The sequence below is a fragment of the Rhizophagus irregularis genome, chromosome 7, assembly GCF_026210795.1.
Source record: "Rhizophagus irregularis chromosome 7, complete sequence".
In the NCBI taxonomy this organism is placed as follows: domain Eukaryota; kingdom Fungi; phylum Glomeromycota; class Glomeromycetes; order Glomerales; family Glomeraceae; genus Rhizophagus; species Rhizophagus irregularis.
In genome coordinates, this window is record NC_089435.1 from 2,292,879 (window position 1) to 2,311,413 (window position 18,535).

The following is an 18,535-nucleotide window of genomic DNA, read 5'->3' on the forward strand; positions in this document are numbered from 1 at the left end:
ATTCTGAGAATGATATGGAAAGAAAAGTGAAGTTTTTAATTTGTCGTAAAAAAAAAAATAAAGAAAATAAAGAATATTATTTTTTACAATGATATTATTATTAAAATCATTAATATGCGTTTTCATGCCATTATTTATACATTTTACCTATAGAAAATATTATCCGTAAAAATGAGCCTTTTATTAATTCCGGAACCGGAAATATGAGCCTTTTACGGAAAAAAGATAGACTTTTTTTACAGGGCATGAAGCATCTTCCCGTCACGTATGTCGATCCTATTCATGGTGTATTGTAATATATGTGATCGACAACGTGCATGGTCGGGATTCATATTTTTGCGGGTATACCGTATGATAAACAACTTTATTTTTTTTTCTATTAAATATAGTTAAGATATTTAACATTTAATTATTTTTTCATTAATCGATTAATTAAAAAAATAATTAAATTATTCCACGATACCTGATTAATAAATTGCATTACGCTGTCCCTATAAAAAATTTTTCAGAAAAATTATGGTCACGTGTACTGAGTTTCTTCGGAATAAAAACTAGAAAAATGATCATTTATCGGAAATTTTTTTTTATAGGGGGTCATTAAAAATAATTAAAATCAATTAAAAAAAATGACAATGTTATTCCGTATCGGGTTTCGAACCTATGTTTAATTAGGCTATCCAAATTAGAGCATCCTGATTCCTGACTATAAATGTAATATAAAATATTCATCTTACAAATTCGCCACACGAAATTTTATCAAAGGACTTTTTACCGAAGTCATTACGCCGAAAATTTGAAATCATATTTTCCGAATATTCATATGATATTTACGAAATTTTATTACTAAAAACATTATTAATAATTAATATTGGGTATTGCTAAACATTACCGGTGGTGAAATTGTGATGTAGTAATGCTGGGCAGTATTTTATTAGATTTTTAATTCTGGTCGAAAGTACATCATAATGCTGGTCACCACCGGTGAGCTTTAGCAATTTTCATTATATTTATAATAAAAAAAATAGGGTATTAGATTGAATTTTAATGATAGGATATCAATCGCTAACATTTTCGGAATGACCGACCTATTTGGTGATGAAATAGATGATTCGGAGAAAAGTATTCGGCGAAATGTCCATTCAGAGAAATTTCCATTCGACGAAATGACCGAAACATCCTTTCGATGAAATGGCTTCTGCGACAAGTCCTCCGGTGAAATGGACTTAGGAGAAACGCTATACCGAATTACACCCATTAGAAAATGTGAGACTCTTGAATGATAGAATTAATCTATCTCACATTCCTGATTACCAGTTGTCACGTCATTATAATTACAATCCTAATTCAACAACAGATTCAGCAACAAGTCCAGTATCCTATTTATCAGTAAAATGATATTCAACAACAATCCTTCTATACTCAATCTACTTCCCAAGTATATTCAAATAATGACACCTACTGCTTCAATTTTAGTAAACGGAACTGTTTCTTACAGTATGCAAGATGGATTCCAGAATTCCCCCTAAGAGCTAAGGACTCTATTAATACATTTTTCGAGTAAAATAAACGAGCTATTTCCTCTTCTTTTTTTATTTTACTTTAAGGTTCGAATGATAACTCATTTTTTATTCTTTATATGGCTAAGCTAAAATATTTAATTTTAAATATAACATTACTATAAATTTTTTAACATAACCAAACGGTCCTTATCAATAGTATTATTATTTTATAAACTGAGAGTAATATAAAAAATTTAGCTTTGCAAATGAAAGTTCAACTTTAATTTTCTTATGTGAAGTTTATTTATTTATATCTTTTCATTGAATTTATTTCATTTCATTTCATTTTTTTTTTTTATGATTATTACATTTCATTAATTTTCGATTATTTTGTTTATTTTCTTGGTTTTTTTTTTATAATTAGGACAAAAATGTTCAATAAAATAAATTTATTTTTTTTTTATAAAAATTATTCACAATTATTTTGTTATGTTTTCAAAATCCAATTAACAAAAAGAATTTTAAAATTAAATTGTTTATTATTTAATATCTAATATATTTTTTAATCGATAGTAACTATCATATTTTTCGGAAAAAATTGCAATCATATTTTTGTAAATTTTTTAATGTAAAATTTAATAAATCATTCAAAGTAAATTATGCATTTAATACAGAAAATTATTTCGGTCTTTTTTTGGAAAAATTTTTTTGTACCTGCTTAGATTTAAAACTCTTTATATTCATATGATTAATTTTACATCATGAACATTATGGTATTGGAGAAATTCTGATTTCGTTAACGCAAAATTATAAAGGGAAGAAAGGTTGGAAAGTATATAGAAATTATAATACCGATCGTGCTTATAAACTTCTGAAAAATAAATCGGCGACACCTGTGGGAAAACTAACTCACATAAATTTCTTATAATAACAATAAAAAAATTATTTTGTCGGACATTCCCGCGTCAATACTCTTGAAGCAAATTTCGAAAGATCGATTCTAAAGTGATATTACGATAATATATAATCCTCAATGGACATTTTATTTTTTTTTATCTCGTTCATGTAAGCATATCTAGGTTCTCAGTATTTATTAGTCCGAAGTGTAACGAAGGACTATATACTTCTATGCAAAGGTCCACTACTGTCCGTCCGGCACGTGATGATATAGAATAACAAATATAATTACTCATATCGATCATATGAATAAAAAAGTTACTCATGCGAAAAAAATTGCAACTTATGACATAAGATCTTAGTAATATATTTTTATTAATAATGTAAAAACTTGATGGCAAGTCTAAATATAAAATATAAATCTATAAAATTACATAATCTTAATGTGGGTTTCGTCATGAGTAATCGAGTATGTAATTTAAATAATATAAATGTCTCAATATTTTTAGGTTCTTTTTTTTTGTCATCTTTTTTTTAGGTCTTCTTTATCTTCTTTTTTTAGGCCTATCTTCTTTCTATCTTTTCTGTCTAGGTCTTCTCTTTATTAGGTCTTCTCTTAGGCCCCTTTTCTTTACATCTTCCTTTAGGTATGTGGGTTGTGGGTTTGTATTGTATGTGGATGGTGGGTGGTATGTGTATTTTTGTGTATTCTCTCGCTCTTTCCTTTTTTTCTCTTTCCCTTTCCCTTTCGTTTTTCCCTTTCGTTTTTCCCTCACGTTCTCCCCTTTCCCTCTCGCTCGTTTCCCTTTCCCTCACGTTCTCCCCTCTCCCTCTCGTTTTCCCCTTCCTTCACGTTTTCCCTTTCCCTTTCGTCTTTCCCTTTCTCTTTTGTATTTCCCTTTCCCTCTCATTTTCCCCTTCCCTTTCGTTTTCCCCTTTCCCCCTGATCAATGTTGCTGCACCTCAACGTGGTGATCAGGTGACAACAAGTTTTTAAAGACTTGGCTAAATCAGCAACAAATAGAAATTACATGTTATATAAACCATAAACCGATTTGTTCACTTTATTAATTTATTAAATTGATTTCATATAAACATAACTAAATAAATAATTTGATATATATATCTAATTTTTTTAAGAATATTTGATTTTGAATTATTGTGCAAAGTTTTCCATGATAACATTCTTAGGAAAAATATTAACTAGTAGCACGTTAAAGAAATTTAACATTCAAATTCAAACAAAGATTTTCTATATTTTTTAAAAAATCCTTTCGATCATATGATAAAGATATTGTAAGTTTAGTGTTAATGAATTTACAAATTATATATCTATTTTTTTTTAAAAAAAAAATTCTCTAATACAACCAGTTTCACACTTATGTATCAATTAACAAGAAATAATCCGATATGATAAAATTATTGGGAATGATGGAGAAACCAAAATAAGTTAATTCATTGAGAAATAATAAAGAACTTTCGTAGGAATAAGATTCCGATAAATAAATTACCATTAAAGAGATTATTCTAAATGTAATTAATTAAATAAACAACTCATTATGCTTTATCAAGAAACATTAAAAGATTCCTAATATAGTTTTATCAGATTGAAATTTAATGTTCAAATTAGTATTTTTCATTTATTCTATTCATTTATCCAAAGTTTTTATTAATGCAATTAATTTGAATATTATAAAATAAAATTTCGAGATATAAATAACCTGCGCCAAATATTGATATGGAACTTTCTTTCTTTTGTAGATGAATAACGGGATAAACAGCTTCTCCGGTACTAAATGATGAGGAATAATGTTCTCCTTCATTTTCGTTAATTTTTGTAATCCTTAATTACAGTTATTACATACGACTTATCTGCTCGACCGTTATAAATATTTTTTTTTTTATCGGCGTATGTTACATTTGAGATTAAAAGAAAAGAAATCGTCGAGTGTCACCTTTTTTTTTCTAGATAACTTCTGACAACATTAATAATTAATTATGAATCTTGCTCCTCAATTTATGGTTTATTAAAAAAAATGGAGAAAAGAATTTAAGAAATTATATGAATATTTTACCCGTCACGTAAGCATGTAAAGTGATGATTAAAAAAAGTACAAGTAAAACTCTATTTGAAAAAGAAATTAGGCCCTATAAAAAAATTTTTATCTATTGTTTCTCCGTGGCATTCGTAAAAATTCCGTGAAAATGATACATTTACGGATATCCGTATTAGAGAGATGAAAATTTACATGATTTAAGGCTATAAATTCCATGAAAATGATATATTCACGGAAAAAACACGGAAATATAAAACATACAAATAATCAAATATTACGTCATACATAATGAAAATAAATTGCTCATCATTTCTTATAGGGAGGAAGTTATTATTCTACGCTACTAACGAAAAAATTTTATCAAATTGAGGAACAAAGTTTTGAGAACGATTCTTTCTTGGAATTACAAAAATTTTGTACTGATTTAACGTCTAAAGAACCGGATAAGATATTCAAATCTTTAAATTTTTCTTCAATTCCAGAAAATAGTGTTTGGAATCGAATATATTCGAATATACTCGAGTATTCATTTAAATTTATAAAGTGTATTCGAATAATATTCGAATAAGTTAAATTTCCTTTTATAGTAATGATTTACATAATTTTTGGCCTGAATTATGATTTTAACTCAGTTAAATTTAAGGATTTAATGCCCAATTAGAATTTTAACTATACTATATCTGGCTAAATGAATACTTGAATAACCACTATGCTTATTCGAATACTCGAATATACTCGAGTTATTCGAATAACTGTTATATGATTCCAAACACTACCAGAAAAACTTTTGATCACAATTATTCAAAGTGATAATCTTCAGATGGACGAAATTCAAGTATGGAAACATATGGTTAAATGGGGACATGCTCAAAATCAAGAACTTCCTTCTGATCTTACAAATTTTTCAAAAGAAAGTGGAAATTCGCAGGTAATCTAAATGATCGGCGGCGTAACAGTATAGTATAATTTATACCTGGAATACAGTAATTTGTATCTAATATTTTAAGTTATTGTTTATTAGAATAAATATACACTTTAAAATTATACATATAAGTTTTAAATTTACATATATACTTTGTTTCACTTTATTTTACGATAAACATAACACAAATCGTTACTATCACGTGACTTCGACGCAGATCGATAATGTCACGGGATATTTCTTTTTATCTTATTTATTATTCTATTTTTATCTTTTAGTTATTTTTAGTTATTTTTAGATATATTACCTGTAGTTGTTTTTAGTTGTTTATGGATTAGATAAAAAGTGGAAGCTTAGCGATGTAAAGTGGCTGAATATAGGTGGCTGTATAGACAAACGTGCCCGGATCGCCACAATTATTGGCCGGGAGACAATTATGTCCGAAGGACAGATTCGTCCTAAAAATTTAACATTATATAAAGGGCCGATGTTGGAAGATAAAGTTCTAGTTCAGTTTAGAATTCGTCTAGTTTTATTGTTATAAGATAGATATCCAGATATTACAGAGCGCCGGTTGAGGCAGTAATATCGTATTCTTTTTATTAACGAATAAACCTGTCGATTTGCTTCCGAATTATTTATACACGTTTTATCACATATTATCATATTGTTTATTATCGTTCCATATCATTTATTATCATTGTTTTTTTTTTATTATCACTTACTAATTTTTCGTTATACATCGTTGATTATCTGTATACACTACATTATTGACTATTATTATATACACCCACTCCGATCTACCTTTAATTTGTCATATTGATTATTATCATTCACTATCGTTTGTTATCGTTTATTAACCTTTTATTATATATCATTATTTATCTATACCATTATTTACCTTACCACTTGTTATCATTCATTAACCGATCCTTATATTTATTTCTGTTACTACCTACCAAACGTCATAAATCGGTGGTAACAATAATAACAAAGATTTCAAAACTTTAAAGAATAATATTAGCCAATGTATTCCATTTATCAATTTCATAATTTATCTTTTGAAGAGTTTTCGGATAAAGTATATATGTTGTTGATTCAAAACTACCAATAGGATGTGACGAATTATGTATATACACGTGATGATCTACATAGTAAAATTACAATATATGTAATGCACGTGATCTGGTGTTGATCTCACGCAGCGTGAGTTTTAATCTGAGGCAAGAATCAATCTGAGGCACAACATATATAAGAATGATTTATTATGAAACCTAATAACCTATCAGTAATCTCGTATGAATATTGATTCCAAAATCATTACAACTCAATATTAATCTCAAAATGGATCGACAAATTAGAAATTACGGATGAATAGAAAATGCGTACGAATTCAAGTTATTACTTCGTGGAACTCGTGATGGATTTACATCTAAAAATTTCATGAAGTCTGTGACAATCAATCTCATACTATAACAATCATTCTATTACATGGGAATCTAATGAGTTTAGTGAAAGTTGTGATGAAGCTTTTAACTCTACTAAAGATAGTTTTATATTCTCTTTTAAAGATAGTGATGATATTGAAAGTTATATTTTAAGTCGTATAAAATTTGAAAAATATGTTATATACACAGTGAAATTCGATAAACCGGATCTATGATAATTAATAGTTGGATGTATTTGTAAGAATACATTAAATATTAACTATTTTAAACTAAAATTAGTAATTTCCCGGCTATCTATATGAGGCCGGGAAATAAGTAAACGAAGATTCCTGGTAATTTATAAACTCAGCTAATTTTTGTAAATTAGTATGAAGGCGACACAAATAATTGTCCGAGTAGGACAATTCTTGTCATATGATTTGATCGACACTAAATAGTGAAATTGCGTAATTATATGGTTATTTATAGATATCATAGATATCATGAAATGTAGTGTTTTTTTTGTTTGTTTACCGTTTGACAAGTTTTGGCAATCCCCGCCCCATTTTTTCTTATTCATATATAAATAAATAATATAAAAATTAAAGTTTAATGTATTTTTACCCCCCGTAATTATTAACTTACACACATTTTTTTGGCAATCCCCGCCCCATTTTTTCTTATTCATATATAAATAAATAATATAAAAATTAAAAGTTTAATGTATTTTTCCCCCCGTAATTATTAACTCACGCGCATTTTTATTAAATTTGAAACAATCACAAAAGTTTTCAATTCAATAATAGAATAATGAAAATGATATTCTTTCGTCTTACAGTAATTCACGTACTTTGTACTTTTTTTTTTGATATAAATTTCTCATTTTTTCCTTTTTTCATCTACCATACTCCAAAAAATTCTCTTCATAAAGATCAAAAATAAAAAATAAATAAAATTTCCACACATTATTTTCACAAATATTTAATTATAATTTAAAAATTTATTTATAAAAATGAATTCAAATAATCCAACTTCTCAAGATTATTCTGATTTACCAACGTATCAAGCTGATACTATCTCCGTGCTTTTTCATAATAATAATAATAACAATGACCAACACACTTCCATTAACAATGTAGAAATGTCTAATACCTTCATTATTAATACTTTGCCCGCACTTCATAACGATACATTTGAATTTTACTTTCCTTTACCAAACAGTGCACGTATTTATTACGTTACATATACCGAATTACATCCATTAGAAAATGCACGACTCTTGAATAACAGCATTAATTTATCTCGCATTCCTGATCATCAGCTTCCACATCATTATAATATTCAATCTTTGATTCGACAACAAATTCAACAACAAGACCAACAACCCGTTTATCAACAACAAAATAATGTTCAACAACAATTTTTTGATACTACAATTCAACCTACTTCTCAAGTATATTCAGATAATAATAACGCTTATAATGCAGCTTCAAATTCAGTAAACGGAACTATTTCTGATAATATTCAAGATACAGAATTTCAGAATTCTTACTAAGGAAAATATATTTTGAGATCGACACACCTAACTAAATTTGTAATTATAGTTAGCCACAATGCATGATACATGATTTTGTGTTTAAGTTGTTATTTTAAAAATATTAGATTTTAACTTAATGTCATAAATTTTTTTTTTAATTTATTTATTTTGATCAAATTTATTTACTTATTTATTATATTTTACTTTTATATATATTTTGCGTTGACATTTAAACTGAAATAAAACTGTTTTTTAATAAAAAATTACGTGTTTCGTGCGAAGTATTCGTAAAGTTAAAGGCACTGCAAGAGGGTAGCAGCTTTACTTCCAAGAACCAGACCATCGCAGATATTAATTTGACGAGCTAGTAATTCTAACACTTTAAAAATAAAAAATAAAAACTAAGTACTATAAATAAATGTATGGCCGTGAGATCAACACCAGATCACGTGCATTACATATATGGTAATTTTACTATGTAGATCATCACGTGTATATACATAATTCGTCACATCCTATTGGTAGTTTTAATCTGAGGCAAGAATCAATCTGAGGCACAACATATATATTAAATTAAATTAGTTTACATTCTTTCTTAATTATACCAAATTTGGCATAAATCGGCATTTACGCCAATTACACTACATGCTAAATTTCTTTAAAAACGAATTAGTAAATACGTAGGTTTGAACAACATAACGTGGCGGAGGGAATTTTACAATTCTGGTACTTCTATGCAAAGGTGACACAAAAAAATGTCCGTCTGTCCTCCAGCACGTGACGACGTACAGCAAGTTTTAATATTCAAATTAAAAGTATTAAAAAGGAAAGAGAAGTATAAACATGATTTGATATTGAATATTTTCGAATGAAATGTATTGTACTGATTAGTTTCATTGCAATTAACAGTTCCCTGTTAGACTTTTTAGCGAATAGAATCTAATTTAAAATTTATTATTATTATTATTATATTTTTTAAAAAAGTGAAAATTAAAAATGAATATTAATCATTGGTTTGGTATTACTTATAATGTTACTAATGTTACTCGTATTTTCATTTACCTGCAATTTATGTCAGCATTATAATCATTTGGTGTCATTTTTATCGAAGCTCAACATGAAAAGTGTTGAGAAAAAACTCGGTGTGCTAGGAGAATAAACTTATTTAACACTATTTTTTATAATTAAATTAACGCGTGTAATATTTTTAATACATTAAGATAGTATTCTTTTAGTAAATTATAGTCATTTTTCTTTTAAGCCTTCTTTAACTTTTATCATCATTCTTTAATTAATAATATATTAGATTAGTATAACGACTGTAATCGTGACGCTCTAAGAAACGATTGTTAAGTAACCACATACTGTGTAAACTCTTAGATTTAATTAAAATTAAATACTTCCGAAACTAGTTTGGTATTATTTTAAAAATTCAAAATGTATAAATGTCCATGGAATGACGGAATTTGTTGATAAAAGTCATGAACCATTATTGAGCTTAATTATATAGTCGTACCAATAAAAATCATGATATATTGTGTCACATGTAAAACCGTGAAAAATAGTGTTAAATACGATATCATTAATAATACTATCTGAAAGTAAAAGGTTACGTTCAGGAATAGATGATTATCAATTCCCCGTAGACAATTTAATAAAATCTCATTATACCATTTTTATATTTAAATAAATTAGGTGATGTCGATAATAATTGAGTACTTGATCGATGAAAATAAAATTGCATAAATATTCGCAATTTATTAAGAACCTTAATTTTATATAAAAATATAGTGAGTGTCGCAAAAAGTGAGTGAGTGACATGAAATGTTTGAAAATTTATTAAAAGAAATAAAAATATAATAAATAAATTAACAAATATAAAAGATATTTATCCAATAATTTTAAATGCTTTGTATTCTTCCACAGAAAAATTATCAACACCATTTGATGTGTTTTTCGTAAAAACCCTTCGAACAACCACCAAAAACTCCAATTAAAGAAAGTCACCACCAAATGATGGGCCATAACCGCCATAACCAAAGCGTTATACACAGTGAAATTCGATAAACCGGATCTTATATAAACCGGATTTGGGCCTAAACCGGACTTTTTTGCTGGAATCAGATCACGTATATTAAAATAGTTTCGATATACCGGAGTTTACTAGTAAAAGCTCGATATTCGATATAACGGATCAATTTTCTAACCAGCTATAGTAAAAATGATTCGATAAACCGGATCACATGATCATTAACCAATAAAATTTAAGTAACGTGATGCGGTGAATCTTAATTTTGGCCAGAATTATAAAAATCTTAATTCCGGCCGAAGTTATATATTACTTATATATTCAATTAAAAATATTTTATATTCATTTTCATGACCTCTATGACGTAAAACTAAGATGAAAAATTAAAATATAGTGTATATTAATTTTATTAGCATGAATTTTTTTAAAAAAATTCAGTATAATAGATTTTCAATATATCGAAATTTTTTCGCTATACCGGATATCCTGGTAAACTGGATATTTTTAGTGGAACCGATATAAACGGTGGTTACAACTCCCGGGTAGTGTTTAGAATCGAATATATTCGAATATACTCGAGTATTCATTTAAATTTATAAAGTGTATTCGAATAATATTCGAATAAGTTAAATTTCCTTTTATAGTAATGATTTACATAATTTTTAGCCTGAATTATGATTTTAACTCAGTTAAATTTAAGGATTTAATGCTCAATTAGAATTTTAACTATACTATATCTGGCTAAATGAATACTCGAATAACCACTATGCTTATTCGAATACTCGAATATACTCGAGTTATTCGAATAACTGTTACATGATTCTAAACACTACTCCTGGGTTATAGAAATTTCGTGATTTTCATGGTTACACAGCATAGTTTCAGGTTAGGCTGCTCCAATTTAATAGTTTGTTTAACGTCCTAACTTTATATAAAAATTGAGGGGGGGGAGGGGATCAAATTAAGTAAACATTTAAAAATAAACATAGTTTTTTCTTTATCACTCAATGCATTTTTACTAAAAATACATCTTGGTTTATTACAGATAATGCAATTAATAAGTTTACGTATATTACTTTTATTAATTATACTACTAGGAATATTTTCTTTGGTAGATTCAAATGCACTGGAAAGAAATTCTTTTAAATATTATACAGATCGGTGATGTTAGTATTATAAGTCACGTGATATAACATATGTTTGTTTATTTTTAAAAATTTTTCAAAAATGAGGGGGGTGGGGTACGTTAAACAAACTATTAAATTGGAGTGGCCTTACCTGTTAAAATTATTTTAGCTAATTTCTTTTTGTGGTATAAAATGTGTATATTATGACTTTTTCTTACAATAGGAGAACTTTAGTGAAACATATCATATTCTAATTTATTTAGTTTGTGGAATGCGGATTTATGGTTTAATGATATAGTTCATTAATTTTTTATAAAATTAAAATATGATAGACCGCAGCTTTCAATGTTTTTTTTAAAAAAAAAGAGGGAAGGAACAAGGAAGAAATACTTTTTTCTTAATACTAAAAAAACTCGAAACAAAAAGTCGCTATACAAATAAATTTAATCCTATTTTCTTTTTTTTTTCTTTGCTCAATTTCCAAGAATAATCGATATACATATACTAACTATATTTTATATTGTTGAAATTTTACTGAGTCAGATTTAAAGAATAAAAGTAAACTATTTACTATTTACGTAAATTATCAATGATCTCACATTCAGAAATTATAATTTTTTTTTGATTATCTTTGCATATTCAAGATTTGACAATGTTGATCTTTTGTATATAAGATACGATCTTTACTTTCGGATTTGAAAAAAATTTTATGAGGTATATTTTTTTTTTCTACAAAAAAAAATTTTTTATACAGTATGTTTGTACTGTATATAATACATAACATAGACAAGTTTATAAACTAATCCCAAAAAAATTTCATGATTGGATTATTTTCATTTTGTACGTCCACCTAGTGTCACTAACGGTCAGCTATGCTACCATTATAATAGGAAAAAAGAAGAAATAAGAAAAATCTTGTAAAAAGGAATTTCTTTAAAAGTCTTATATTAAGCACGTGACCATGTTGACTGTCAATTTTAATCTTTTTACGCATACTGTATATGTATAATATTGATGGTTATTAGAATTAATACTACGCCTGTTGGCTTTATTTTTGAACCACACGGATGCCACTAAGTCATTAACTAAATACTTACAGACTCATTTATATAGGTGGCACCTTTTTTCAACGCTCCAACTGGAGGACCTCAATACCCAACTTCTTCTAAACGAAAGTTTAGTCATTTCAGCACTTTATTATATAGTTACTTCTGCCAATGTTTTTATTTTTCTTTTTTTTTATCCCCTAAGTCCAATTTCTCTGATGTAAGGTGGTAGTAAATGCTTCGGTTAATCCTCCACAGCCTTTTTTTATTTCGCAACAGGTGGCACTGTCTTCGGGCGGTTTGATTATAGCATAGTTTAGATAGCGTTTGGCTTTTTTTTAATTAGTTCTTGTCTATCTTTCTGTAATCTAGTTCACATGGATATTAAAAATAAAAATAAAAATAAAACTGTATATGTATAATATTGGACATTGAAATTTAAAAGAAAAAATACACAACAGATGTTTTCGCGGTTATATTAAACATATGGCGTAGTAAATAAAAATTACTTGTTTTCCTTTAATAAAAAAAAGAACCTGCGTAATAGTCCCAATTAATAGAAAAATGGACACAAGTTCTGGCTATAATAGTATAATGATGTAAATTCAGTCGTCGATGCAAATTGTTTATATTAAACAAAAAAAAAAAAATTCGACGTAAAAAAAAATTAATGTGATTTTTAAAAAATGATCTACTGATTTATAGTACTAATTTGTACCCATGTAAAGGTGTGATAATTAGATTATTTTTGTAATAATATAAAAAAAAGGGGTTTATATTAAACAAAATAAATAAAAAAAATTATTTATAATTTATATTGTATCACATTTAAATCATTATTATAAATAATGTGATTTTTAAAAAAGGATCTACTGATTTATAGTACTAATTTGTACCCATGTAAAGGTGTGATAATTAGATTATTTTTGTAATAATATAAAAAAAAGGGGTTTATATTAAACAAAATAAAAAAAAAAATTATTTATAATTTATATTGTATCACATTTAAATCATTATTATAAATAATGTGATTTTTAAAAAAGGATCTACTGATTTATAGTACTAATTTGTACCCATGTAAAGGTGTGATAATTAGATTATTTTTGTAATAATATAAAAAAAAAGGGTTTATATTAAACAAAATAAAAAAAAAATTATTTATAATTTATATTGTATCACATTTAAATCATTATTATAAATAATGTGATTTTTAAAAAAGGGATCTACTGGTTTATAGTACTAATTTGTACCCATGCAAAGATGTGATTAAATTATTATTTTGTAATAATGTAAAAAAAAGGGATATATTATTAATATAAACGATTAATAAAAACTTAATATAAACAAGTATTAACCGTAAAATCGCAAAAATAAGCACCCCTCGAAAATAAGCACCTCCCCCTATTTTGCACGAATAAAACATAAGAATATATATAAAAAAATATCGCAAAAATAAGCACCTCCCCAAACTTTTCATCCAGAACCCTTGCAAAAAATGGGTGCTTATTTTTGCGATTTTACGGGTACTATACATAGCTAAAATTTTAATGTACTGTACTCTCTGATTTTTGGGAACTCAATCATATATATAAAGCCCATCTTGACAAAGAAAAAAAACCTAAAAAAGTTCTAAAACCCTTCCATCTAGTTTAAAGAGTAGAAAATTAATCAGCCTTCAAATTTTAAATTTCCTAATTATATTTGTTATTTTTCATTTTTTACTTAATATTACATTCGGATTTTGAACAACATGAATTCAAATAACCAAAATACACAAGATTATTATAATTTATCAATGGACCAAACTGAAGACAGCTCCGTTTCTCAACAAATTCTTAATAATAATATCAATGACAATATCCAACATACTTCAACTAACGACGTAGGCATATCTAATATGAGTCTAAACGCCTTGCATAATGTCGCAACTTCTGCACCTCAAAACGTTACATTTGAATTTTACTTTCCTTTACCGAACGATACACGTATCTATCACGTTACATTTCAGTATATCGAATTACACCCATTAGAAAATGTGAGACTCTTGAATGATAGAATTAATCTATCTCACATTCCTGATTACCAGTTATCGCATCATTATAATTTACAATTCCTAATTCAACAACAGATTCAGCAACAAGTTCAGAATCCTATTTATCAGCAAAATGATATTCAACAACAATCCTTCAATAATACTCAATCTACTTCCCAAGAAGTATATTCAAATAATGACACCTACAGTAACGGAACTGTTTCTTACAATATGCAAGATACGAGGAATACAGGATTCCAGAATTCTTCCTAGGAGCTAAGAAACTATTTCCTCTTTTTTTATTTTATTTAAAGTTCGAAATAAAAGTTCCATGAAATGATAAATTCTTTATACAGCTGAGCTAAAATATTCAATTTTAAGTTAATAGAAATTTAATCTTACATTGCTATAAATTTTTTAACATGACCAAATGGCCCTTATCAATATTAGTATTTTATAAACTAAGGTAATATAAGAAATTTAGCTTTTGCAAATGAAAGTTTAACTTGTGTAAAGTTTAGTATTTATTTTATTTCTTTTTATTTAATTTCGTTTCATTTCTTTTTTTTTTGATTATTTATATTTCATTATTTTTCAATTATTTTGTTTTATTTTCTTGGTTTTTTTTATAATTAGGACAAAAATGTTCAATAAAATATTACTCGTAATTATTTTGTCATGATTTCAAAATCCAATTAATCTTAATATCTGATATATTGCTATTTTATTAGCAATATAAATATTGTTACAATTCTGAGTTGTAAAATTTATTAATTATTGTAAATTTTCTAACGTAAAATTTATTGTATTTGGCGGTATATAAGCACCCTTTTTTGCACTTAATGCCGGCCAAGATCCTCATAATTCTGGCTAAAATATCCATAATTCTGGCCAGGGGTGCTTATGCATTTGCACGTGATAGCGTTAGCAATATCTTACACCTCCTTAATCATACTAACAGAAAATACAGTAATAAATTATTCTATGCATTTAATACAGAAAATTATTTCGATCTTTTTTTTTCGGAAAATTTTGTAATGATTATTAATAATTTTTTAGTATATTGATATGATTTTTGAGTTATTGTTTCTTTGATTTAAAATTCTTTATTTATATCAGATAATTCATATAATTGGTTTTACATGAACGTTATGGAAGAAAATCTGATTTCGTTAACGCAATATTATAAAGAAAAGAAGAAAGGCCGAAAGGGTGGAAAGTATATAGAAGTTATAAAACCAGTCGTGTTTTATTTATGCTGAAAATGATCGCGTGAAAAATTTGACAAATCCAAATTATTGATCAATGGGAAAAAATAAATAACGTAAAACCAGATTACCAGAATAGTAAGAGGTAATATTAATATACAGTATAATATATAAGGAATTCATTCAGAGGAGAATGAATTACAAATTAAATCGATGGACATTGAAAAAACAGGTATGGAATTTGGACTTTATAAAAAGGTTATAGTAATTGTGAATTTTATGATGTAATACTGGCCAGTGTTTTATTAATTTTAATTCTGGCCGAAAGTACATGGACTATTAGCAATTTTCAATATGGCAAAAAGAGTGTCGATCATCATCGGAAATTAAATATGGGTACAGAAATGTTGGACTTATGTAACGATTAACAAATGAATAACTCTTTCCGAAATTTGCAATTTTATTTATAATTCCGCAGTAAAAAAATTTTTATTATGATATGTATTATTCTTGACACACAAAAATGTCTTCAACTTATCTTAAAATAAATATAGAGTTACATAAACCGTCGAGCTAAAGAACTAATGAAGAGAACTTTTACGATATTTTAGTATCTTTTCTTCACTTCACAAATACATATCCTACTTTATAAATACAATAACCGACATACTTGTTGACAAAATATTACGTAATATATACGTTATTATATCGGCTAAGTCAGAAGATATCATTTCGATAGTTGAGAAAGAACAAACTGTCATTAAATCGCATAATAATTTCAAAACGAGAAAAAGGGGCCAAATAGGAATATCTGAGGGAATCAATGACTACTTCACAATGTTATGTAATGAGTTGAGAAAGCTTTATCTGATATATAGAAGCGACAAAAAATCCAGTAATTACCGCACTGGCGAATAAAGCGCAAACTCAAAAAACGTGACATTCGAGGAACATGCGGTATTGATCTTCCGTGTGTAGGGGGGGGGGGGGGGTCGGCTCAAAAGGGTTGCGTTTGTACCCTCTGTCCTGGTGGTCACTATTTTGCCAAGTAATTTGGGATTCTCTACAGGCTTGAGATACAGTATGGCAATCGCGTGTTGTAATGATATTATATGCAAAAGTAATAGTATGAAAGGATTTTATAATAAGGACTGTCACATATGGATTAGTGAGAGGTGCTTAAACATATTTAAAAATCTATAAACTCATGTGGCGACAGTTCGGAGAATTCCTTATGACCTAACAGTCTGGCATGGTTGTACCAGGTAATACTTCTTCATAGCATGTAGCTACAACTCTTACCTCTGGAAAACAAAAAGAAAATTTTTTTGAGGAATATTAAGAGAACGTCTGAACCATAATATGTTGAAGATATACAAGCTCACAAGATGGACATTGTATGACATTCCCGTGGCTTACAGAAACTAGCGTAGTAGTTAAACCTTCGATAAAAAACAAGTACTATGTAAAATTTAATATTGCTGAAACCATTCTCTCAGTTTATTAAATGTACCTGTTTCTGGTAATTATAGTTTTATTTTTTTTTTTAACTATTTACGTATTAATTATTTTCTAATGCTAATTGGTTCCGAATTGAAGCGCAAAAAATCCAAACATCGCTATTAGGCGTTAATGGGTGGCTAAACATATCATTTCTTAACCCGCAGATAAACGAAGAAATTAATGATGTTCTTTAACAGGTTCAAGAAATTACAAGAGGCTACTAGCACTAATCTGTCTGGACTTAACTGAGTTATAATCTCGTTTACGAAGAAAGAAAGCAAAATCGGGAATAATACTAAAAAGCCGAAGGAGAGTCTAAAGAGGGGAAGAAGGATATTATTAATAGGGATGGATGGTGGAAAAATAAGGTGAAGGTAAGAAAACAAAAAAGAGAACGAAACACCGATATCCATTGTCAGTAGTGAAGGTTTATATGGCGTTTTGAAAGTATCTGTTAAATTGATTAGTTTGCTATAGATGGTAATTCTAATAAAAGAGTGGAGCATCAGGACGTAACGAGGATTCCGTAAGTAGTTGAAAAAATTTAGATGTATTATTTTGTGGAACTACTTTAATATTTTGAAACAAAAAGAAAGAAAAAAGCTATAACGATCGAATTTTATCTTTACAAATAGTAATAGTCTTAAAAAAACAAAAATAAACACGAATAATTAAGTTCTTGCACTTGTTTATACGAGTATATAAATTTTTAACATTTTAGTAAACTTCATTCTAATTATATATTATTGATAGTAAGTACTATAGTAAGTAAACGTGATGGTTGTTACAATGTTACATGATACAAACTCAATTCATATACTAACTATGTCACCCTCAAAAATTGATAAAATAAGAAGAAAACTACGATGTAATAATAAAATAAATAAAATAAGATAAATTGAGAATTAAGAAAAATACTAATCTAATATAAAACCAAAAATAAATCACTAAAAATAGACTTGAAGACACATTTTGCATATGTATTGCTATCATATGATTAAATAAATAAAAATAATTAAAATGAAATTGGTTAAAAAATAAACCTTAAACAAGAAAATCATTCATTCTTTATAGAGAAAAAAACGGCAAAGATCATTTAATTTAGCTAAAAAAAGTCAACAATTATTTAGAAAAAATAAAAATGAGTTATCATTTTATAATCAACTTTTATTGTCGAACTTTAAAAGTAAAATAAAAAAAATGAGAAAAAATTTCGTTCATTTTACCCGAAAAATGTATGAGCCATTAGCC

At 27.1% G+C, this 18,535-nt stretch overlaps 2 protein-coding genes across 2 annotated transcripts; both read left to right on the forward strand.

Annotated features, from left to right (window-relative positions):
* Positions 1–7,814: 7,814 nt before the first annotated feature.
* On the forward strand, positions 7,815–8,357 carry OCT59_027304 (uncharacterized protein; the record flags this gene model as incomplete). Its single annotated transcript, XM_025324840.1, has 1 exon — positions 7,815–8,357. The coding sequence occupies one exon, from the start codon at positions 7,815–7,817 to the stop codon at positions 8,355–8,357; it is 543 nt and encodes a 180-aa protein (XP_025184086.1).
* A 5,934-nt stretch (positions 8,358–14,291) lies between these two features.
* OCT59_027305 (uncharacterized protein) lies at positions 14,292–14,846 on the forward strand (the record flags this gene model as incomplete). Its single annotated transcript, XM_025329578.2, has 1 exon — positions 14,292–14,846. The coding sequence occupies one exon, from the start codon at positions 14,292–14,294 to the stop codon at positions 14,844–14,846; it is 555 nt and encodes a 184-aa protein (XP_025184085.1).
* Between the last annotated feature and the right edge of the window lie 3,689 nt (positions 14,847–18,535).